Source organism: Tinamus guttatus, unplaced genomic scaffold, assembly GCF_059628265.1.
Source record: "Tinamus guttatus ecotype Peru unplaced genomic scaffold, ASM5962826v1 Tinamus_guttatus_pri_ptg000277l, whole genome shotgun sequence".
NCBI classification, from domain to species: Eukaryota; Metazoa; Chordata; class Aves; order Tinamiformes; family Tinamidae; genus Tinamus; species Tinamus guttatus.
Genome location: NW_028288811.1, coordinates 44,112 through 68,043, shown reverse-complemented (window position 1 = coordinate 68,043; position 23,932 = coordinate 44,112). Strand labels below are relative to the sequence as shown.

Genomic DNA, 23,932 nt, shown 5'->3' with positions numbered 1-23,932 from the left:
CTGCCTCATTTCAAAAACTAAATCAGTCCAGGGTCTTTCAGAAGGATGTTTGTTTCCTTTTGTTCAAGACATTTTTTATTGTAAACCTACATATATTTAACTATTACCACTCGTGGTCTTTTAAGCTGATATTCAATTGAGTATAAAAATAGTTTGCTTGTATCTGGCAAAAGCAGATACAAATGTATGACAGTATCAGATTTTTAACCTTTGTTCTCTACCTGCTACAATTATTTGTTAAATTGTATTTCTGTGGTGCTGATGAAACATTTTCCTCTTAATAGTAACAGTAAGTGCATAATGTTGAATTATATTGTACTAATGTGAGATCATTCTGATTTTCAGCTTGTTGGTGACATCCATGGGCCATATAAAGCTTACAGACTTTGGCCTGTCTAAGGTGGGGCTAATGAGTTTGACTACCAATCTGTATGAGGGTCATATTGAGAAGGATGCCAGAGAATTCCTGGACAAACAAGTAAGATACAGCCTTTTTCCCTTCTACACTGAGTGTTTGAATTAGTCATGTGTTGCCAGCAGGATGTATGTATAAGCTGTTTTTTATTTCTGCATTGGTGTTCCTGTTGTATATGGCAGTTACTTTTACTGCTGTGCTGTGGATTGTTCTAGGATTATTTTTCCTTTCTGCATTAGCATCTATTAGTAAGATGAATGACCTAATTGTGTTCCAGTGAGTCTGTGAGAGAGACAAATGGAAAACTGTTTTTGTAAGGAATGCAGAAGTCTCAGCAGAGTACTTGTGCAGCACATGATGCATTGTACAACCACGGGTGCTAAAGTCCTTGCAATGGCCCATTTGCCTTGAAGCATGCCTCATTACTGTTGCTCACAAGCTGTTCCCTGTAGAAGTTACTTAAGATAAAACCATCACAACTTTTGTGCAAACATAAATATATGTTTAAGTTAAATAAAATATTTCCTGAGATGAGCTCCTACATATTAAAGCAAATGAAAAAAGAAACTATCCTTTGCATGACAGACATGTAAATGATTGATGTCAAAAAATGCAAACAATTTAAACAATTAGATTTTTGCAAGCTCAAAAACCTAAAACCTACTGAATTCAATTTCTCTGTATTTCACATTTATATTATTTTACATTACAAGAATTATACGTGTGAATAACATGACTTAGTGATATCATTACACTGATTTTACCATCATGTTTGTTTCTTCTTTTTAGGTCTGTGGTACCCCTGAATACATAGCTCCTGAAGTCATACTGAGGCAGGGTTATGGAAAGCCAGTGGACTGGTGGTCTATGGGAATCATCCTCTATGAATTTCTTGTTGGATGTGTGCCATTCTTTGGAGATACTCCAGAGGAGCTGTTTGGACAAGTGATCAGTGGTAAGGATCATTAAAAAAACTCATTTGTCAACTTGCTCTGAAATATTTCAATTTGTTAATAGTAAAACCATTTAAAATTTCACTGATATGCTGGTTTTTCAAGCTTCTTTAGGTCAAGAAGTCACCCTTTTGTAATACTGTAATGTGCAATTTTCTGTCAAACCAATTAGAACAAAATTTGGACTAAAAACTGAATTTACATTGCTGTTGAGTATAGAAATGGAGTGATGTAGAAGACAGTGGTTAAGTTACACTGTCTGGAGAAAAAAAAAAAAAAGAAATAAGGCAGTACTAGCAGGTAAATACTGCCACTATGACACAGTGATTTCAGTCTTTAGTAAAGAAATTATACCAGGGAAGAAAAGATTGAAATTAATTTGCGTTGTTGGGAAAATGGCTCATGGCACAAACTAGAAATTAACAGAGACGTAATAAAGCCCTAAAACAAATGTCTCCCGAATAATAAATAGTGAGAAGGAGAAGGAAACAAATTCAGTTCACAGATTGTTAATGATTTCATTGGCGGTCATTGCAGTGTAATGTTATTTCTGTAACATCTGTTCTTCTTTCATTTAAAATTCAATAACCTTTTAGATCTTAACCTGCAAGCTGACCCCAACTATTGTTATGCAGCTTGTGGCAAAACTAAAGGATAATTAAACAGACTTGCTTACTCTCCTACCTGCTGTTTCCATAAATTTTCCAGATGCATAGATGTAGAAGGGCTCTGCTGATGCCAAAAGTTTAACGGAATGGCACCTCTGTTAATGTATATTTCCCAGTGTTTTACAGTTTGGGTAAAAGGTCCACTAGCTAATACCACAATAACCACAAACTACCACCAACATCCCCCTTTCCTCCAAATCCCAAACTAACTGACCTCCCTCTCCTTCTCCGAAGAGTCAGGAAATCTTTTTTTGGGCTTAGGGAGACGTTCTGTTACCATCTCACACTTCCGCATCTCTGACATTACAAGCCAGGCGTGTTTGTGAACTTCAGTGAAGTGAACTTGTCGCTGCTGTCCATTATGTGGCCTCTTATACAATATATTAACTGTTTCTGGATGTGTGACTGCGCTCTTTGCTGCTGTGAGATACCAAGACCTTCGTGGCAAGGAGAATCAACTGTTTAATTAACACAAGCAGCAAATGCTGCTTCGTTGCTGATGCCTTGCGGCTTCAATACATGTTCATGCTTTATATTCCAAATCAGATTTAAACTGCAGGAGAAGCTGTAGGCAGGCAAACAGGGAAATAACTGATGTTTTATTGCATTTACAGACGTGCATGCAGTTGAATTTATATCATTCGGTTGATTTTTGACTGGGAGGAGGAAGGAAAATAGTCCAAAATCAATGACAAAATTTGCACTTTAGATTTTGTATTTCATGTCACGCTAATTTTACTTTTTATAAACCACATGGTGATGTATTAGTTTAGTTCATACTTATGTAAATAACTTCATCTACTTGAATGTACTATTACCGTGCAGAAATTAATTGTAGGAGTGTTTATAAACCTGATTTGTTTCCACCTATGCCCCCAACACTGTTGGTCAGCTTGGTTTCACTTTTGACTTACCAGGTTTTTCTTTCCTTTTAAATATTTCTATTTACTACGTTCTTTCTGTCAATCTCTACAAGAGAACTCTTATCACATAAAAGTTTCCGGTGCTAAAATGTCATGTCCCTTTATACTCAGTTGCAGAAAACTTGCCACAGAATGCAATTTCTGTGGCTAAAGTCTACATTCTACATGAAAATGTGCCTGTGATTCTTGCTCCCTCATTTTAGCTCCTTTCTTCTGTGTTATGGGTTGCCATTCCTTCTCCCCAGATTGCATTAATGTGACTGTGGGAGGCCTAAGAATAAACTAAATGCCTAAAATGATCCAGGCTAAAAATAACCCTCCAGAAACAGGTTACAGGTCACACCTGTTTATTTCAGTATCTTTCTTCAAACTCTGTAATGCAAAGGTGGAATTCATGTTTAAACTTTGATCATGGTTTCTCCAGTGATGATCGTTTTAAAGGAAGAATATAGATAATATCCTTTAAGTCTTCTGTATCTCCTGCAGTTGATCCTAACACTCTAGCTCTCTGGTGCCAAAATCCCAAACTACTCATGTAGAGTTTTGTCTGAACCTGCAATGTATTACATTTGTGGAGGCAGCTTCTGCTAAATAATCATACAAAAAATATTGTGTACATTGCTATGCACGTTCATATCGAAACTGGCACAGTTTTCCATCATTTAATATAAACAAAGGCTTGGTAGAATTTCTATTCAGCCTTACCTGTGGGGTGTAATAATTTGGCTGCAGGATTTAGGCGTAACTTGGTATGCACTTCAAAAGACCTTACTAATATAGGAAATGTAGGAGTCAGAGTGAGTTTTTTCCTCTAAAGCATGGGAGATTTGGAAAAAAGCTATGTTGGCATGGATCTTTCCAGACCACAGTCTCACACCTCTGCTCTTAGTCATGGGAGGAATGACTTCAATGAAGCTACTAACATTAGAGAAGGATTATAAATGAGCAGCGACTGCTTTGTCAGGTCAGCTGTGTCTGTTTTATCACCAGTTTCCAGGAACAGAGCTCAGTTTTAAACCGTGTTGCTCTTCCAGGGCATCAAGGACGTTGTACAAGTACCTCTTATTTTGAAGGGTTTTCCATGAGCCAAGCGTTGCTATATTCTACTGTGAAAAACTGGTTCGGAATTAAAGGATCCCTGCAAGGAAAATAGGGAAATAAAAATACATGTATAGAGAAGGCATAGAGTGTATTGAAAGATAAAAATAGTATGCAACAGAAAACTACTGAGAGGATGTCTTTACTCCAGCTACTGATAACTTAGTATGGCAGCTTTCATACAGCTCTTGTTGGTTGTTGGGACCAGACTTCAACAATAATAAATGACTTCCTTTTTTATTAGATGAAATCAACTGGCCTGAAAAGGATGAAGCGCCACCTCCAGATGCCCAGGATCTGATTACCCTGCTGCTCAGGCAAAATCCCTTGGAAAGACTGGGTACAGGTTAGGTGGCGTTATTTTATTTTATCAGTATATTAGAAATAGCTTCTGTATTCAGCATGCCGAGCCTTTTGTTCTTGTGTTTGTTTTGCCAGGGAAGCATCTGTCAGTGTGTTCACTTGGCAGCATGTGCTTATAGTAGAGGTTATTTTGCAGATTCAAGTCTGTAAAAGGAGCTCAATAATATGATGATTGTAATCTTGTAGCATTCATGTGTTGTTCTTATTTACTCTTTTCTTACCCTGATGAGTAGAACAGAAACCTCTCAAAGATCTGGTTAGCCATTTGAAGGAGTTCCTTCATGAACACATTATTAAATAACTAAAGGAGATTGAAACACAACCAACTCTTCCTTTGCCAGAAGCACCTTGACCTGGCAAATTAATTCCTTCCTGCCCTACAGTGGGTGATGGCTACTTGAACTAATTATTCAGCAATGAACCAAATCAAAAGCATGGGTGTTAAGGAGATAAATAGGTATCGCTCAGAGTACAAGCTGCTTATTCTGCTGTGTTCATTCAGTGCCAAGCCTGTTCCATTCCAAGTAGAGCCTGGTAGATGCATGAGGTGTAGTGAGCCTGCATTGGCTAGTGAAAGCACCGTGTGGCTATGGAGGACTGAAGAGTTTGCTAGCTGATGGAGCAAGATGGGAACTGGAGAGAGGGGCAGAAACAAACTGTTGCTGTTCATTTTTAAGGTACTAATGTATGGGAGCCTTAGTTATTGCATCCAAGTTGACATGGCACAAAGCATAATTAGCTTTGCCACAGTCACCTGGGGAGACATGAGAATAATCTAGACCCATAGGACTATTGCTAAGGTCTCAAAAGACAGGTCTTCACTTGGAAAGTATTGAAGTGGCAGCAAGGACAGAGCTATGTTTTCCTTTCTTCCTGAGCACTCAGGATCTGTGTGAATATCCCATAAGCATTGCTGTAAGTGATGACCTGGTGTAGGTGACTAAAGCTTGTTTTTCTCTGGCCCCACACTGAGCTAGGTGGGGGTGAGGGGATATTACGTGAGTAACAGTTTCTCACTTCCCTCCTGCTTCCATCAGCTGCAAACGGCACTGCCAAAGGCAAATTCAAGAACCAGAACTAGTTCTGTCTCTTTATTTTAAATATACTGATTTCATGTATTGCCATTTCACTGCTCATGCCTTTTTTTCGTAATGTTAGTGCAAGACTGTTACCCTGTGAAATATTGGATCACTAGTATGCTGTGAGTCCAGCCTCTCTCTGTTTTGCTACAGCTGATTAAGGAAGTGAATTGGCTGGAATTGGGCTGGCCTAAGTGCTGTAATGGTCCGTGCTGCTGCATGGAGTGCCTGTTCGGTTTGCTGCTGGGCTGATTCCTTTGGACTGTTGATGGTCTCTCAAGAGCTGGTAGTCTGGAGATGGGGATCCTGCAGCCATTTCCCTGAATCACAGGGGGATGGTTAAAAACCAAAACGGAGCTTTGTAAGTGGCAGAAACAACTCAGAGAACCAAGACCGCAGAGAACTGATCCCATAGGAGCAGTAAAAAATAGCACGGTTTATGCCTGGCTGCACCCTGCCTTTCAGGTGAAAGCCCCATCTATTTATTGCTCTTAGCTTCCACATTGCACTCCAGGAAAATAGGCAGGGATGGATCTGATCCATAGTGGCTTGGAGAAATGGAAAGAGATAGATGCTCTGCTACTTTTCAGGAATGAAGATGGTGGAGACAGGGTGTGTGTGTGTTTGTTTTTTGAAGTAGCAGGAAATTTTTGGTAGCAACAATTCATGATATAGGATGGCTGACACTGGGATCTTTGCGGTTGAAATGCCGGATATCTAGGCCGGAGTTAAGTAATTCTGTTATACTATTCCACTAGTATTCAGAAAGGGCAGAATCCATTATTATAGCTCACTGTTTGGCTAGTTATGTACCATTAGATGTGGGTTTTGTTCTCATTTAGAAAGATTGGGCTTCAATGATTTTTTTTCCCTGATAAAGTGGGAAAAACAACGAAGTAAAGAATGCAACCTGGGGCTGTTAACAGCCTGACTTACCGGCTGGTCCTGGAGACCTGACTCTTTCACCATGGCTCTCCCCATCTCCAGGAAGCAGGTTTATGCACTGTAGCAATTTACAGGCAGTTCATCTTGCTGGTCTGTTCATTTTTCTGAGCTACTTTTATATTTATAAGCAGATACCCTACCTGCACTTCAAGATGAATTTCCATGCTTCACTGTGTTTTTACAGTTTTGTCTAATTTGGATTTAATATAGTTGCTTAAAGCAAGTTATAACAAGTAAGCAATCGTGAGACTATTCCATCCAAGTTGCCTATTACTTCAGTATAAGTAAGTACACTAAAAGGAGCTCTCAGGCAGGGGTGGTGCTGTCATCAATGACTATTAAGGAGAGAATCAGTCTTCATTACTTCCCATCTTCTACTTACTTTTCTGTTGTGCATATTTACATGTTGGCTATTACTCCTGCAATGTCTTTCTTCAGACTAATGTGTAGCAGATGCCTAGTAATTAGCTTACTCAGAAAAAGTGTTGAGAAGGAAGGAAAAACAGGCACTGCTGTTGAAGAGATGGCAAAAGGAAAAGAGGAATGGGGAGGTGCTAAGACAAGTTTGGGCCACTCCAATGGAAATGGGCAGTAGTCATTGAGGCCTTTCCGATGCTATTTGCAAGTTTTTGGACCATGAATTTAACTTCTTTAATGCCGACAGCCGTGGTTAATGAGTATAAACACACTGCGTTTTTCTCTGGCTCCCCCAGGTGGTGCCTATGAAGTAAAGCAGCATCAGTTCTTTCGCAGCCTGGACTGGAATAGTCTGCTGAGGCAGAAAGCAGAATTTATTCCCCAGCTGGAGTCTGAGGATGACACAAGTTATTTTGACAGTAGGTGTTAGATTGTATTAAAAAATGTGGTGAATGCCGTATTAAATAATCACTGTCTTTTCACTTTTACATTTACTTCCTTTGCTTTGAAAATACCATTTATGAATCAGTGGCAACTGTGGAACTTTTAAAGAAATAATCTTAACATTTTAATAATGCTTTTAATTAATATTAATACTTACTGTTTGGTAAATTTAAATAATTTAAATTTGTTTTTTTATAGCTCGTTCTGAGAAATATCACCACATGGAAACTGAGGAAGAAGATGATACAAATGATGAAGATTTTAATTTGGAAATTAGACAGTTTTCCTCATGTTCACACAGGTTTTCAAAAGTAAGTAAAATTTGTTGCAGTGTTTATTTTCAGTGTGCATATAATAAAAATTTGCTGTTTTTATGAGGTTTGGAAATGTCAAATGTGGAAGACATTGCTTCTCCATGAAACGAAGTATACTGGAATTTAGTGAGAATTAATACCATTAATTATTTAGTGAGAATTAATACCATTAATTCAGAACATGGGAGGATTCTGTAGGAAAGGGTGTCCTTCCTTTCCTCCCCAGATACTCCAGAAGGTAACAGAAGATTATATCCTCTCTGTAAATGGATTAGTATTTTCTGAGATGAGGGACATAATGATTTTAAGAGAAACTTTACAGAAACTGTGTTAGATAATAAGCCATGTTACTTATCTGGTTTGCTTCATAGTTTCATTGTTATTCGAGGTATGTAATGGTATTTAATGGGTACTGAAAGACATAGCATAGGTTATGTTACTGTTTCTAGCAGAAGAGAGCTTAGATTATGAGTAAAAATCAAAACAATTTTTTGTCAAGAAGAAATGTGGATTTGAGGGAGTGGTTTGCATTGTGTGGACTGAGGATAAATTTGAGTGTTGAAAATGAAGGATATTCTAGCAGTTGAGATGAAAGCTAATTATTGCTGGGCAGGGTTCGCCAGCAAGAGCAGAATGGACATGTAATACATGTGGTCCAAATAATGTAGAAGAAAACTGTCAGGAAATAAGAAGTGGAAAGTCTAATGAGTCTTTTAGTCTCGCAGAGCAGCCAGTAGCAATTTTTCAAAAACTTTCTGTTAATAAGCTTTGTCTCTAACTTGTTCTAGGAACTGAAAAGGTGTATTGAAAGCTATGGTTGTCTGTCCTGACTAATTCTGTAATTGATGAATTTTATACTGACACTGCAGTACTTCACAGTCTGTACTGATTCTGCATATACCTATCTGAGATAGCATGGAGGAGCAGAAACAGGACCTGCAACTCTGATTGCCCTCATTCAGGGTAACTGCCTGTTTGGACTAGGTGGCATGTACCTAGTTCAAATAGTGATTAATAATGTAAAGTCTTGTTTTCCTCCTCAGAGTTATCTTCTATTCCTTCGAAAGCAACATACCTGCAGCAATGGCTTGGTATATTAAAGTCATTATGTCATTGCATCTCAAGCTCTTACTCAGGCTGTATAATATGCAGCTGGCAGTTACTGTATGTATTCTGTCAGCTACCTAAACAACAGACTTCCAGTGCTTGAAATTTATCTTCTGTGTGTCTTTTGGCAAAGTAATTCTATTCTTATCTTCATAGTCAATTCAGGTTCATTTTTTTTCTTCCGTTCTATACCTGACTGCTAAACATTAATTAGGTATTTTAGGGATTTTTTTTTTCTTACTGACTTTGTGGTGAAGGAGTAATACAAGATGTACATTGATTCTGCAACTTGGAAACCCCAAAGGTATGGATTTTGTTTGTAGACTCATGGTTCACATAGGGAAATGGCAACATCACTCATGAATTCATAACAAAAAAACAGATGTTGGTTACTCTATAGGTAAAGAGCCAAGAGAGCAAAACTAGAAAGTGTTTTTAGAACACAAATTTTTGGAATTTTAGAAAGGCTGACGGCACTGAGTTTATGATCTTAAATACTGTACAAGCATTTATAGCATGCGGAATACCAGGTATAATCCCCTTTCATGAGTGTCTGTTAATATCAGATATGTCAGTGATGGGTTGGTTTTTTTGTTTGTTTCTTTTTGTGTAATAGGTTTTTAGTAGCGTAGATCGAGTCGCTCAAACCCAAGGTGAAGAAAAAGAAGATGCAGGAGACAAAATAAAAAGTGTAACCTTGCCTTCTGTTGAATCTTTAAGCTGGAGTTCAGAATATTCTGAAATGTAAGTAGAAAGAAGGGTTGGAGGTGTTGTATTGGTTGTCTGTTAGCTGGCTTCGGCGTCTCAAAAACTGCATGAGGGTGTGTTTGTTTTTTTATTACAGCCAACAAATATCCACATCCATCTCCTCTGATACTGAGAGTGGTCGACAGCGACACAGTTCTGGTTTGCTCCCAAAATTGGCCATATCGGCCGAAGGAGAACAAGATGATCCCATTTGCTTAGCAGGACCCCAGGTGGAACAGGAAAAAGCTGCATTTGTGAATGAGGAAATAGTGCCAGATGAACCTGAAGTAACCACTCCAGCAAGCACTATCAGCAGCTCCACGCTCTCAGGTAATTTATAGTGGCTCTTCTAACTGATGATGTGAGAAGCAATTGTGATTCCTCTGGATTTTACACTAGCCTTCTAGGATTTAGAAGAAATAAATCTATTTCAGTACTTCTTTAGAAAGAACTGTCCCAGAAAGGCTTTGGTTTGGGCACTGGCGTAAACTAAAGAAGTCTTGTAATAGTATCTGCAGGGAAGATGTCAGCATCTTTGGAAACGCTAACAGGTAGTGTCACTTCTCTGACTAGAGAGTTTGCCATGCAAATAAATGACATGGTGAGTCTGTGCAGGATCCTTCTGTGGAGAAATGAAGACTTAGATCCCCTGAGCTTTTAAAGCAGCATTTTTAACAACTTTCCTCATCTGGTTGAGCATCCTAGAGTCTTTCCAACTGATCTGTCCTGCTGTTTTCGGGCACTCGGTGCTGCTCCATTGTGTGTTTTTTAATTGAGACATTTCAGTGACTTAGGCTTTTAGGACTGGCAGGATTATCTTTGAGTCATTGAAGTCTAGGAAGGATTCTTGCAAACAGTTCCCTATTTAAATAATAATTTTATTTTCTGCACACCTACATTTTCTGTGTGTATTTCAGTAGGAACCAGGACCTCTGTGCCATGCTGTTCTTGTTCTTTCAGAGGAGGCTTTGGCGTTACTGTGGGAAAACTTGATAGCTAACACAAATTTAGTGTATATCAGGCTCACATTTGACTGGATACAGGTTCAGATAATATCCTTTCTACATGCACTTGTCTCTATCTTACTTCTTTTTAGCATCTCATCGAGTGGTCTCTTTTTAGCTTTTGTGTTTTATTTCCTTTCTATTGCCATACATCTAATTTCACTTCCAGTCTGCCTTTCCCCTTTTCCTCTCCGTCCTCCTTTTTTCTGGGAGAACTTCTGCAAGCCCATCCCGTTGTGTTAACTGGAACCATCTGTACTGTCTACTGTTGTCAAAGTCCTTATGTTGCCATATAGTTCTGCTGTTATGATGATGGCAGTAACATAACAGCACTAGACATAGCTCAAAGACAAATTAAAAAGTGCTTGGTGCTTGCTTCATATAATACAACCTCCCTGTGACATACTGAATCTTTGAAGAAATCTTTTGCAGGTTGTTTCCGTGGTACAAGCCACTTCTTTTACTGTTTATAGTGGTGGTGTCCTCCTTCCATTCACTGTTGAGGAAAACTGTTACTTAAAACCACATTACTATTAGTTTACTGTAATACTGAGTTTTGTGGTGCCAGGTATCTTGCTCTGGTTAGGTGTGGTAGAAAACCACACAAAGAACAAAAGCAAAAAAATGATAATTAAATATAGAGTTAATATTTTAATGATTTAGGAAAATTTATTAAGCTGATAGCATCTTAAATAACATTAGAGCCTCTCATTATCCTTAGTAGGAGTTTGCATGCAGAATGAATGATTATGAATGATTAAGTTGTGTAAAGTGAATGTTGCGTATTGAGTTGCCAAGCTTGCATCAGCTTTTGTCTTCACTTTGCTTTAGTGATTACAAGCTAAATCTATTGTTGTCCCTGCTGCCCCGGTTCAATCTGTTACCCTTCATGGGGTCTATAAGCCCATGGAGGACCTGCTTTTTTTGTTTGTTTCTTTTGTTTTTTCTTCAATGTTTTACAGACTTGCTGACAGAAAGGAAAATTTCTATCTCATAATTATATCATTTCCCCTCCCTGATCCCCAGTTTTTCTCAATGTGTTTATCCCTTCTTCTTTGTACAGTTGGCAGTTTTTCAGAGCACTTAGATCAAATAAATGGAAGAAGTGAGAGTGTGGACATTGCAGACAACTCCTCAAAGCCACCTGGTGAAGTTGCTTCTCATATGGCTCGTCAGCGATTAGAAAGCACAGAGAAAAAGAAGATCTCTGGAAAAGTCACCAAGTCCCTTTCTGCAAGTGCTTTATCGCTCATGATCCCAGGAGGTACAGATAAATTTTGGTTTCAAGTGTTATGATTTGTACCTACTGCATGTTTTATGATGTAAATTCAAGGTTGTGGAGAGTCCAAAGTGGATTCCATGTCACATTTTCTTGTGTTCCTGCATGCTACTGGATGGTCACATTTCATCTGTCAGCTGCGGTGGTCAGACCACAGTTGAGGGAGCCTCTCTCCCAGGCAGCCTTTAGTTCAGCCATGTGCCTGCGCAGCTCATGCACGTTTTCAGTCCCAGCTCATCCTCTGAGCCAGGGCTGGCACTGCAGTTCTAAGGAGCTGGCTCTTTTGCTGCTCCCTGGAAAGTCAATAATCTGTCCTAGCTACATGTCCTGCCTGGTTAATGCTTTCACATCCCCTCGGAGGACAGGTGCTCAGTAGTGTCCCAAAGATGGAAGAAGCAGCCTGCAGGCTCCCGTTGGACTACAGGAAATGCTCAAAATATGAAGCCAGAAATACTGCTGTAAATAAATAGAGGATGATAGTAATGTTGAATGTTTCCAGGTGAACCACTAGCCACTTTGTAATGTTTCAGAATGAAAGTCCAGCAGTAACTTCAGCAGGTTGTGTTTACCTTTTCGGTAAGACACACACTCATAACTTTTCTTGGCTGAGTGCTCGGGTGAGTGGAAAACTGCTCAGTGTTAAAGGGCTGCTGTGGCTATCACATGAGCTGACTTGCCAAACTTCACCCGTGTCCAGAGTGTAGAACGCATGTGCCGTAGCACTATGCCTGCTCTCCTTGATACCTTGGTCAGGAAATGCTGTGCTCTTCTGCATGTTCTCAAGCCCTTGGGGAGGTAAAAGGCCAATCCTATGACTATTACTGGAAGAATTTCTGATGCACTTGATAATGGCTTCTTTTCTTCTTTACCAATTCAAAGAGTGGTGTTGGCTTCCTCTCTCATAACTGTAATACTACCAATTGGCTGTGAGTGTTTATTTTTTTAGTGAGGTAAGTCAAGAGGAAAATGTTGAGTCCTGATTGAAGAGGAATGTTTTGCCTCATCTTGAATTCTTGGAGGGCAATCAATTGGCAATGAAAAAAATGCCTACCATGTCAAAGCGTATCTACCCTCACATGATGTCACTTGGCATAGAAACCATAGTTGGAATCTCTGTGGACTGTGTTCGTTCCAACAACTGTCATCCTGTTAGTCACCAAAATATTTTTTTATGCTGCTGCAGTTGCATTTATATTAGCATGACTGGGAGCACATAGTGCTCTCAAAACAAGGAAATCAAATAATTGATATTGTTGTTGCAAAAAATTCTCAAGGGCTTATGTGAAATGGCAGAATGTAGAAATTGAGGCTTGATACAACTTGAGAGTTACGTCCTATGTACTAACCAGATATTACAGTTTAATTACGATGATATTTACTATATATAAAACTGTATGCAGAAAATGAAGTAGCTAATGCTTACTTTAGTGCTGATAGATATGGGTGGGCAGAGGGGTATAGCGTATTCACAGTACTGCCAATCTCTGCGGTTCTTTTCAATTTTCAAGTACTAGCAAAAGGACCAAGGTTTGTTCTTGCAGAGTTACTGATGAGTGTGTGTCCTAGTTGAAAGGCAAAAGCATCCTGGAACTAATGAGCTAAAACTAGCAATAAGAAAACAAAAAGAGGTTATGCTGTGGGGGAAGAAATTTAGTTCCAAGATCTGGTTGTCAGTCAAGTTTGTGTTACACCAAGATACACTAAGCTTGTGACCCATTGAGGGAGGAGAAGGTTCTGGATATAAATGCAGTGAATTAATTTGGCACAAAGGTGTCATAAAACTTTAAGCAGGTTCACTGTTCTGTGACTGTGTTTCTGTGTGCTCAGAATGTACTCTGAAGGTTTTCTCTGCTTGTTTTTTTTTCTTCTAGAAGTGTTTGGTGTTTCTCCTTTGGGAAGCCCTATGTCTCCTCATTCCCTATCATCAGATCCTTCATCCTCCCGAGATTCCTCTCCTAGCCGTGATTCTTCAATCGCTGCTGCAAGTCATCATCAGCCAATAGTAATTCACAGCTCAGGCAAGAAGTATGGCTTCACAATCCGAGCGATCAGGGTTTATGTGGGCGACAGCGACGTCTACACCGTGCATCATATTGTTTGGGTAAGATAATTTTTGGTTGGCTGTTTATAACCACAGAAGGCTGTAATGATATATTCATTCTTGATCTTTTGTACACAGGATATCTGTCTGTTGACAGTTACTGTGTAAATAGCAATGTTATGCTAACTAGCTTTCTTGAACTTAAATGGCCTGTGCAGAAGGCCAGTGTTGGCTGTAAGGATAACACGAGCCCTATAATGGGACGTACCTACGGATGTTGGTTCTCCGTGTAGTTCAGTTTCACTTTTAGCAAGTCTGGTATTTGTGAGCAACCATTTCTATGTGTGCAGAGTTTAGCTTAAAAAAACAGAGGTGAGTGCAGCCCTTTTTAGGCTGAGAGTCAGTGACTGCAAAGCTAAGAGACTGTACACAGAACTTCTTGAAATATAGCTAGGGCTTACTGAATTACTTCAGCTAAGGGATTCATAAAAGTCAAGAGACTTGTGTATTTCACTAGTTGCAAGTAGGCTTATTTCCAGTGCTCATCTTTTGTGTAGGAATGTGCATGTCATTTGGAATTGTGGATACCTTTGGGGGTTCTGTGCTGTAGGAAGAAGGCTGAATATAATGAATAAATCATGTATTTTTCCTCCCTGGTCACTAGTTATGTGAACCACATGGGAGATAAGCTAAAGGACAAGACAGCACTTGCCTGTCTTTGATGATCAATTTCTTGTGAATATATATGTATATGTGTGTATGTATAACTGTATTGTTCTAAATTACTTCATCTAGCTGAAAATCATTTTGAAAATTTTCTTTAAAGCATTTCCGAGGCTTTGAAGATTCAGATGACATTTTATTTTAACCAACTCTGGCACGTTTTGAAATAAAAATGCTGCTGATGAGGTAGCATGTCAGTCATGTTGTTTACCTCTCAGATCCATTAAATCATCGGGAACATTGAAGCTGAAGGCTGATATATATGAGACTGATAATGGAATAAATCCCAAAATCTGATTTCTTGCTGTTAGTGCCATATCATTATCAGTGAAAGGAAGGGAAGAAAAGTAAAAAATTTTATGTTGCAGTAGAAGTGAAACCTTGGATTTTTCAAAACACTGCATTTTTTAGTGTAGGTGCTGTTAGCAGCAGTAGCAGGCATGTGACTTGAAATTCTTAGCATTTCTCAAAATGCATTATTTAAAATACCTTAAAAATCATTCGTAATTAGATCTGTTTTGTTTTTTCATCATCTTTGTGCTATATTATTTCCTCTAATGGAAAGGCTGGTGGGTTGAATCCAAATATAGATAAATAGCCCTGAGCTTTCTGGTGGTGTTGCAGATTTTTCTGTCGTAATCAGTACGGCACGTGATGTGTATTGCCTCAACTACACAAGTATTCCTTAGTGTCAGATGCTAAAAATCTTTATTCAAATCTGCAATTTTGCATGGGAGACTGACGAACCTCTTCCTTATCACGTATGAAAAATGCCCTGCTATCCAGAGCTAGCTTAACCTCAGCAGAAGCAAGCACAGTGTTTCCAGTGAGCTTTGGAGCAGTTTCTGCCCCTACCATAGAAGGATAAATAAGCAAGTGAGTAAATAAGTAAATGAGAGCAAAATGGCCAGGTGTTTTTTTTTGTTTCCAGGTATAAGACTGCTTCAGTGTCTTTAGAAGCTATCAGTTTGCACAAAAATAAACAAAAAAACTCTTGAAATTACAAGGGTTAATGAGTACATTTAGTGTATATTCTTTTTTTGCTCTGATTTCCAGAATGTGGAAGAAGGAAGTGCAGCATATCAAGCAGGATTAAAAGCTGGGGATCTGATTACTCATGTCAACGGCGAGCCAGTGCATGGGCTTGTTCATACAGAAGTCATTGAGCTGTTATTAAAGGTAATTTTTGGACAGCTTGGATACAAAAAGGATTGAGGGACTATGTTTGTGAGGGACTATCTTCCAGATATTAGTTATCAGGGTTTGTGGTTGTTCAGTTACAAACTCTAATATTGCACAGATCTGGAGAATAGCTGATCTCTGTGATTTTTTTGTTACTTCAAGAAGCTGACACTTCCATGGTTACAGCTGTAGGTACATTCATAGGTACCAACACAAGGCTGCCTTTGGTTTCCCATCTTGGGAGTTAAAAACAAAACCTCAGAAAAGCACTTTATTGAATCCCACACCTTTAGGAGGTAATTTAAACTTTTGATAATGATGCTATTTGCTGTTTCTCTCTCTCTCTTATTTCCTTTTAAGGTGAAATAAGGCAAAATGGAAACGATTTTTTTATTATTATTTATTTCCCCCTCTGTATGGGATTTTGTCTTCTGTAATCTTTAAGGCTCAGAAGTTTATTGGATCATATATTGCCAGATATGTTCCACAAAGCATCTTCTGTTAAGCAAAAGTCTGATCCTGCAGTTGGACCTCTGTGACAGATCTCTCATTTTTTTATTCTCTGGTGAAGTTGATTCCAAGGCCTATTTTACTAGAATTTTTTTTCTTCTAATAGGACAAAAAAACTGTACCTTATCATATTGCAGTTTCTCTTTAATCTTTGTAGCACAGAATAAAGTAGGTCAGAATTATTTTAGACAGCTATACTTTTGTTTCCTACATTATTAACAATTTCATGGTGCTACATGCAGAGCTTTGCCTATCCAAGTCAGCAGTCAGTTATAAAAGAGGATTGGAAGGCAATGAAGTATCAGAGAATATAAAGAAATGAGAATAGACTCAAACACAGAATACACTTTTGTTTGACTCTGATTTTCTCCTCCAGAACCAATAGAAATTTCCAATTTTTGGAGGAAGCCCATCTTAGATGTGGTTAGGTAATTTTAGGCAGTTGGGTGTGCTGCTGTGTTTTTTTGGATAGTGCTCACATGCTGTAGTACTAAAACAAGAGAAAGCTGTTTTTTTTCTAGCTATTAGTCAAATTAGTATTATGGAAGTTATGGAAAACTACAGAGAAAGAAGCATGCCAACCCTGCACATTTTACAATAATCGACTCAGTTCAGCATATCATTGTTTATTCAAATGTGTTTACATCATAAAATTTCAATTATTGAAATTTCTTTACAAACTGAAGTTCACTGTAATATTACCAAGTGCTGGGCAGGATGTACATGTTTTAACGCATAGATGCATATTTAGAGTTTGTTTAGTTTATTTAACAGATGTCATCTGTTCATGCAGATAGTCCTAGAAGGTTTGACTTAAACATTTCTCTTTTAAACCAGATCAAAGCATTTGTTGCTTATTTTGGGGGACTGATCCTAAAGCTTGTCTTCTCTGCCATTGCATGGGTCTAATGGTATCCTCAGACAAGACTGGCTAGTGAGCAGAAACAGCTCTTCTTTGTGGGAAGAGGAGATGGTGTTTCTATAGAAACTTGCAGCCTTGATCAGTCCAATTACGAGAATTTCAATTTGTCCTGAAACTACTACTTAGAATAAAGGAGACTTAGAAACTGTAAGGATTGTAAGGCATTTGACAGAAGTTTCAGAATTTTCCAATCATCACTTTTAATCTATCATAAATTACCCTGACAACTTCTGCAGAGAGTTCCTTCTACAGTCAGCTCTTTCCCTGAGGCGGGGATTCTGTTTTGTGGCATTTGTTTTTGTAATATAACCTCAATTTATAGCGAAGTGGGCCTGTATTTACTCATGCCTTTGTTTTGGCAGAGTGGTAACAAGGTGTCAATTACTACAACCCCCTTTGAGAACACTTCTATCAAGACAGGCCCTGCCAGGAGAAACAGCTACAGGAGCCGAATGGTGAGGCGCAGCAAGAAAGCCAAGAAGAAAGATTGCTTAGAGAGGTGAGTGATGCTTTTGTTCTGGTGAATATGTATCCTTATACATGACATATGTAATAATTCAATTAAAAATAATCTTTCTTACCTTCTACAGTTTTTGCTATCTTCTCTGAGGTACTGTGTTTATAACCTATCCTTTTAATCCTGTTTTAACTTAATTAGTTCTCTTAATCCCCTTTAAAAATTTTACATGGTGTGCACACACAGCTATAGGGAGGAAAGTGAGTGTAACGAAGATTGATTCTTAACTTGGTTTTCCTGTTTGAGTACATAAGTTCTTTGATGGTAAGCATGTGTATTTTGGAAGTTCCTCTAGAATACTGGGAATTTTTTTTATTGCAAAGGGGCTTATTTTCAACACCTATTCTTCCTGCTAGTAAATAGGGCCATTTTCTAAAGATTGTTTCTACAGTGTAGTTGGCTTTCATGCAAACATAGATATAATATTTCCTTTTCTGAGAGCAGTGGGAGGGTGAAGCAGTGTCAACCTCAAGAGCTGTGACTGTGATAACCATATGTTTTGTACAAGCTATGTCTGGATAATGCTGGATTTTCTTCTCACTCTAGGAGGAGATCTCTCTTTAAAAAGCTGGCCAAGCAACCCTCTCCACTTCTCCACACCAGCAGAAGTTTCTCCTGCCTGAACCGGTCGCTCTCATCAGGAGAGAGCTTGCCAGGGTCTCCAACACACAGTTTGTCTCCGAGGTCACCCACCCCAAGCTATCGCTCCACTCCTGATTTCCTGTCTGGTGAGTGGGAAGAAATGGGGGTAAAGGAAGATATCTGGAGTTGAAGCATATGCTTGTGAGTTCCCAAATCTGTTTTGCTCTGCCAAGAATAGTCAATTCTGACAAAGGTAGTCGCTGAGCATCTGTTTTCTTTCTGGAAAGGGAAAAACATTTCTGATGCAAAATCAAAGACATTTGCATGATACAGAAGCACTCTTTCTAGGAGACTGCCTGGTAGATTTGGTCCAGTGCTTAAACCAAGTAGAATGATTAAAAAATACATAATGAACAATCCAGGCTTAGACACCAGTGGAAGGTAAAATGTAACTGAGGAAGTAGTCGCTGTGTGGAGAAACTAGCGTGGGGTCTCAAATGCTCCTGTATTGTTGAAAAGTCGGGGTACTGACACCTTTCCGACTCCTAGAAGAGTTTCACCCGCCCCTTCTTAAGCCACTTGCTACAGTCATAATGTGAATATTGTAAGATCTATTGGAGGTAAATCATCTGAAAACCTTGATCGTTGCTTTGAAGTTTTAGAAAGCTTTAGCTATTCTATAGAAATAGAAGGGAGTGATTGTTTAAAGAGGTGAAAGGATAGAGAAGGAAGGGGAGAAGTAGCAGCATGATCAGTGATGAGTTTTTGCAGACCAGTCACTCAAAATTTTCCAGGTTTTGGAATATTGTGACAGACAGCACATATGTCTTGAGTTAGTGCCAGTGCTGCCTCTCACTGTGTTACTAGACAAGATTCGAAGAATCTTACTAATTTTATGCTTGTTTGGTTTGTTCTTTTTGTAGGTACTAATTCTTCCCAGAGTAGCTCACCGAGTTCAAGTGCTCCCAATTCTCCAGCTGGCTCAGGACACATAAGACCCAGCACTCTTCATGGCTTGGGCCCAAAGCTTGGTGGGCCAAGATACAGATCAGGAAGACGCAAGTCAGCTGGCAGCATTCCCCTCTCCCCGCTGGCGCGAACGCCTTCGCCTACACCCCAGCCCACATCACCGCAGCGATCTCCGTCACCGCTGCTAGGGCATTCAATGGGAAACACAAAAATAGCTCAGACTTTCCCTAGCAAAATGCACTCCCCTCCGACTATCGTAAGGCATATTGTTAGACCGAAGAGCGCAGAGCCACCAAGGTCTCCCCTGTTAAAGAGAGTCCAGTCAGAAGAGAAGCTTGCGCCCTCCTATGGCAGTGATAAGAAACACTTATGTTCACGGAAACACAGTCTGGAAGTGACTCAGGAAGAAGTGAACAGGGAGATGTCCCAAAGAGAAGTAAACCTTCAGAGCTTGGAGGAGAACGTATGTGATGTACCATCACTCACACGGGTCAGACCTGCAGAACAGGGCTGCTTGAAACGCCCCATCTCCCGAAAATTAGGCAGGCAGGAATCCGTTGATGAGTTGGACAGAGAGAAGTTGAAGGTCAAGATCGTTATGAAAAAGCAAGATTTTGCTGAGAAATCAAACACAATACACGAACCTACCAGTGAGCCAGAAAATCCCAATCTCAATACCTTGAAATTGGAAGAAAGGGACAAAAAAGGGTTTCAGAAGGTTTTAGAAAGATCAAACCAGTTTGAAGCAAAAATTGTTACTCTGGAGACTCAGTCAGCTGGTGGCATACTCAAAGACACCCTTCAAAAGAATGCAAACTTAAGATCAAATGAGTGTGTTCCTTTAGATGCACAGATGTTGTGTCATGGGTCTCCGCTTAATGAACCCAGTCACATTTCTTACGACTTCAAAAGAATTTCCCCTCCATGTACATTGCAAGATGTGCTACCTCAGTCCTCTGACAGAACACTAAATGGAAAGGGAGAAAACAGAGATAAAAATGCATCGGCAAAAGAATTTGTAAAATTTGAAAGATTAGATGGTAAGCTTGCAAATATTGATTATCTTAGAAAGAAGATGTCCTTTGAAGAAAAAGACGACAGTGTTTGTCCAGTGCTAAAACCCAAACTGACTTCAAGTGTTCATGAATGCTTTCAGCTTAACACAGTCAGACCTGTAAACATACAGCAGGATTGCACTGCAGTTGCTGATGGTAGAGCATTTATCAGCAGTGCACATGCTGCTCAGATTAGCTCCGTTTCTTTTGTTCCTCTCAAAGCTTTGAATGTCCGAGTGGAAGCTAGTGTTGAAAAATCAACCCTTATTTCTACCGAGTCTCCTGTCAGAAAAAGTCCATCAGAATATAAACTGGATGGAAGATCTGTTTCCTGTTTGAAGCCAATAGAAGGAACATTGGACATTGCCTTACTTTCTGGGCCACAGGCTTCAAAGTCTGAACTGCCTTTGTGTATACTGCCAGAATGCCAGAGTACTAACAGTGATGTGTCATCTTCTAAACCTCCCGTTCCCCAGGGGAGCGGTGGGCATGCAGAACTGGACAGTCAGAAAGAGCAGTTGTTAAGCTACTCAAAGTCTAGCAAAGCCAACATGCTAGAGCCCCAGTTTCTGCAAGCAAGCAGAAGTCCTCAAAATCCATCAGCCACTCTTGTCACAACTGAGGCAGTGACAGAAAAAAAGATCTTTAGTGGAGCTGCTAGAGGCAACATCTCTGTTACTGAAGGTGTTCAAAGGAAAGACACTTCCCCTTCAAAACAAAAGGACAATTCTGTGGAGTCATGTGCTATTCAGAATCAGAGTCTTAAAACCACCCAAACATGTTCCAAAATTTCTACTGTCCAAAGCACTCCTGAAAAAGCTGTAGAAAAAGAGAAGCAAACACAGAAAGAGTTGCCTGCCGGACAGCTAGCAGCCCAGAGAAATTATGAACCTCTCCCTGCAAAGGTGGAGGTGGTCAGGGAGTCATCTCTGAAGGTGTCCGTCTCAAATGTCCTGACAACTAGTTATGCCAAAACCAAGGAAAAGCATTTTGTTGACTTTGCCATTCCACCTCAGATGCAAGGAAAAGTGCAGGCAGCTGGTCCCAAGACACAACCTAGGGATAGCAGAGATGCACTGAAGCAGCCAGGCAAAGATGATGTCACCATAGCAAGTAGCTCTGTAGAGAAAGACACAAAGCAGAAGATTTTCAGCGAGTCCAAGAAAGTTATTGCAGAGTCAAAGAGTGAAACCAGTCCATCCAAATTGCTTCTGCAACCTCCAACAGAAGGTGATCCTAAAAATGGGAAGCTTGCACAGTGTCCTCCTATACAGAAGGACACTACCAAAGATTCAGGAAAGAAAGATCAGAAGCCACTCACCGAAATTCAGCTTCAGGCTACTGAGAGAGAGCTGGCCAACCAGGCTCCTCAGCAGCAACTTAATGCCTCAAGCTCCCCTGCTGTGAAAGAGTCTGTAAGCAGAAACTGTGCTGCAGATGTTCCGGTAGAACATGTGAAGCCTGCTGCTGCCTGTGTGCTGGAAAGCAGCAGTAATAAATTCAGGCCTGTCTCTGATAATAGTTCCTCTAAACCTAAGTACTCGGATAAACAGACTTTTTCCCAAAAAACATGCACTCCAACTGTAAAAGAAAAAGATACCATTATTCACGTTTCTGCCAGCTCCTGGAAAGATGGGAAATGTGCCAGTAAAAATGTACAAGATACTTCCTTTGTTTCAGGCTCTCTGAGAAAAACGAGCGATGAACATGTTCAGATTGAAAGGCCTCTGGGTTTGGAACATGGGTCAGTATCCACCCTTCCAACGAATAGTATCACTCCTGAAAACAAACCCAAATCGTCTGCTGCTGGCCAGGTACCAGCAGGCCCAGAAAGTTCTAAGCTAATGCAAAGGCAAGAACCAGCAGGCTTTGGGGAATCTGCTGATCGAAAGCATCTTCACCTCAGTGAAAAACAAACTGTCTCTCCAAAGTTTTCCACTGTGAAAGACACTCTCCTGCTGAGCAAAGAGATGGAGAGAATCCCTAGTAACCAGATGATCTTGGCAGACAAAAAACCTGAAGGAAAAATATGCACTGACGCACTTTATGTTCAACATGACAGTGGAAAAGTAGAGCCTACCCTTTGCCTCACAAGCTGTGATGCCAGAGGAAAAGGAGCAGAAAAAGTAACCACAAGTAGCAAAAGCCCTCAAGATTCAAAAGGGAAAGGACATGCTAATCAAAAACAGCCAGAGGATGCAAACAAGCACATGGCCACCAAGCATTCTTTGGCTGCTGCGGGGCAGAGCTCCTGTCGCGTGGCTGCAGTGCCAGGAAAGCCACCGACTCCTTCAGCCAATTTCCCTGAGTGCAGACAAGAAGCATCCACCTCATTCTCAGCCAAGAGCAATGCAGCTTCAGTGAAGGCTAAAGCAGCCTCACCTGAGCCTCCTGCAGGCATCTGCAAGGAACTGAATAAGAAAAGCACCTCTTCTGTAGGAAGTGGTAAGATGGGAATGACTAAAAGTATTTCCCTGATGACCTTGCACAGTGCTGCTGTTGCAGTTGAAACCCACCAGGCTGCTTCAAACCTCGGAGGGAAACCTGGAAATCAAGACAGGTCTTTTTCTGTTAGCACTGTGGATGTAAAGGGAAGAGATGCCATACAGGCTCAGCCTTCTGCTTCAAGAAAACAGAATGCAGGTAAAGATCTACCCAGGTCAGCAACTGCACCTGACCGCCCCAACGCACTTTCCAGCGACAAAGACTCGGCCCGGCAGCGGCGAGGAAAGGACGCTCTGCGGAGCAGTCCCCACAAAAAGTCCTCTTGACTCTAGTACCTGGCAGGTGGGACCGCAGGACTGGCTGAAAACATGTCAGTGTGTTTTGACTACCTTCAAACCAGCACGGTGTGGTATCCTTGTGCAGCAAAGATTTCATGTCACTGAAGCAAGAGGACAGAGGTTCTTGTTTTTTTTTCAAAATGCCTTCCCAAATGTAACCGGTAAAACTGTTACCATATAGTATTTGTATAAAAATACCTTTACAACTGAGAACTGTTGAAAATTTCCTCTGTAAATACGTAGTGATGTGTTTGGGGTTTGAATGTAGCATATATACCTTGCTGCTGATTGCATTGTTTACTCTCCCCTTTTTTAAAATAGTTGCTTTGCCACTTGTTTGCCATAGTCAAATATGGAAATTACTGAAATACAGACCTGGCATGGACATGCACAAACATTGGTCTGACTGGAAAACAGAAATATGCCACATTTTTACTTACTAAAAATCCTAGCTAGAGTTTAAAAAAAAAAAAAAAAACTAGGAAAGAATAAATATGGTGACTTATCGTGAGTTTTTACATGTATTTTTAATAATCAGATTTTGATCGTACTGTATCTGGCTAACTGCTTCACCAGATCTAACATGAGATCCAACTGCATCTCCCTACTGCACAAAACCCGTCTCTTAAAATAGGTATAATGAAAGCTAGGGGAGGAGCACTCCCATCATCACCACATCCCAGGAAGAGTAGTGTTTTCTGGTGAAATGGTTGTTCTCGTCTTGTCCATTGGGAGTGTATTCTGTGACCTTCACCTCAGACAAGGCTGAGACTCTAGAGCACAGGCTGTTTGCTTAGTTTCTGCTGCAACCCTCTCTTGGTTTCCTTGAGCTTTTAAAATTCAGGTCCTTAACAGTGTGAGGCACAAGTATAAGCACATGACTTGCAGTACT

The 23,932-nt window shown here is 40.0% G+C and overlaps 1 protein-coding gene across 1 annotated transcript in view; it reads left to right on the top strand.

Moving 5' to 3' along the window:
* The window catches only part of LOC104571739 (microtubule-associated serine/threonine-protein kinase 4), a 93,604-nt gene extending 69,998 nt beyond the window's left edge, over positions 1-23,606 (top strand). Inside the window, exons 14-26 of the mRNA XM_088527303.1 lie at positions 346-478; positions 1,205-1,370; positions 4,302-4,403; positions 7,158-7,280; positions 7,504-7,616; positions 9,343-9,470; positions 9,571-9,803; positions 11,541-11,741; positions 13,628-13,857; positions 15,577-15,699; positions 17,497-17,633; positions 18,198-18,379; positions 19,157-23,606. Of these exons, the coding sequence (XP_088383429.1) occupies positions 346-478; positions 1,205-1,370; positions 4,302-4,403; positions 7,158-7,280; positions 7,504-7,616; positions 9,343-9,470; positions 9,571-9,803; positions 11,541-11,741; positions 13,628-13,857; positions 15,577-15,699; positions 17,497-17,633; positions 18,198-18,379; positions 19,157-23,028 (5,743 nt within the window). The 3' untranslated portion in view covers positions 23,029-23,606. The remainder of the gene's footprint in view (positions 1-345; positions 479-1,204; positions 1,371-4,301; positions 4,404-7,157; positions 7,281-7,503; positions 7,617-9,342; positions 9,471-9,570; positions 9,804-11,540; positions 11,742-13,627; positions 13,858-15,576; positions 15,700-17,496; positions 17,634-18,197; positions 18,380-19,156) is intronic.
* Positions 23,607-23,932: the final 326 nt, after the last annotated feature.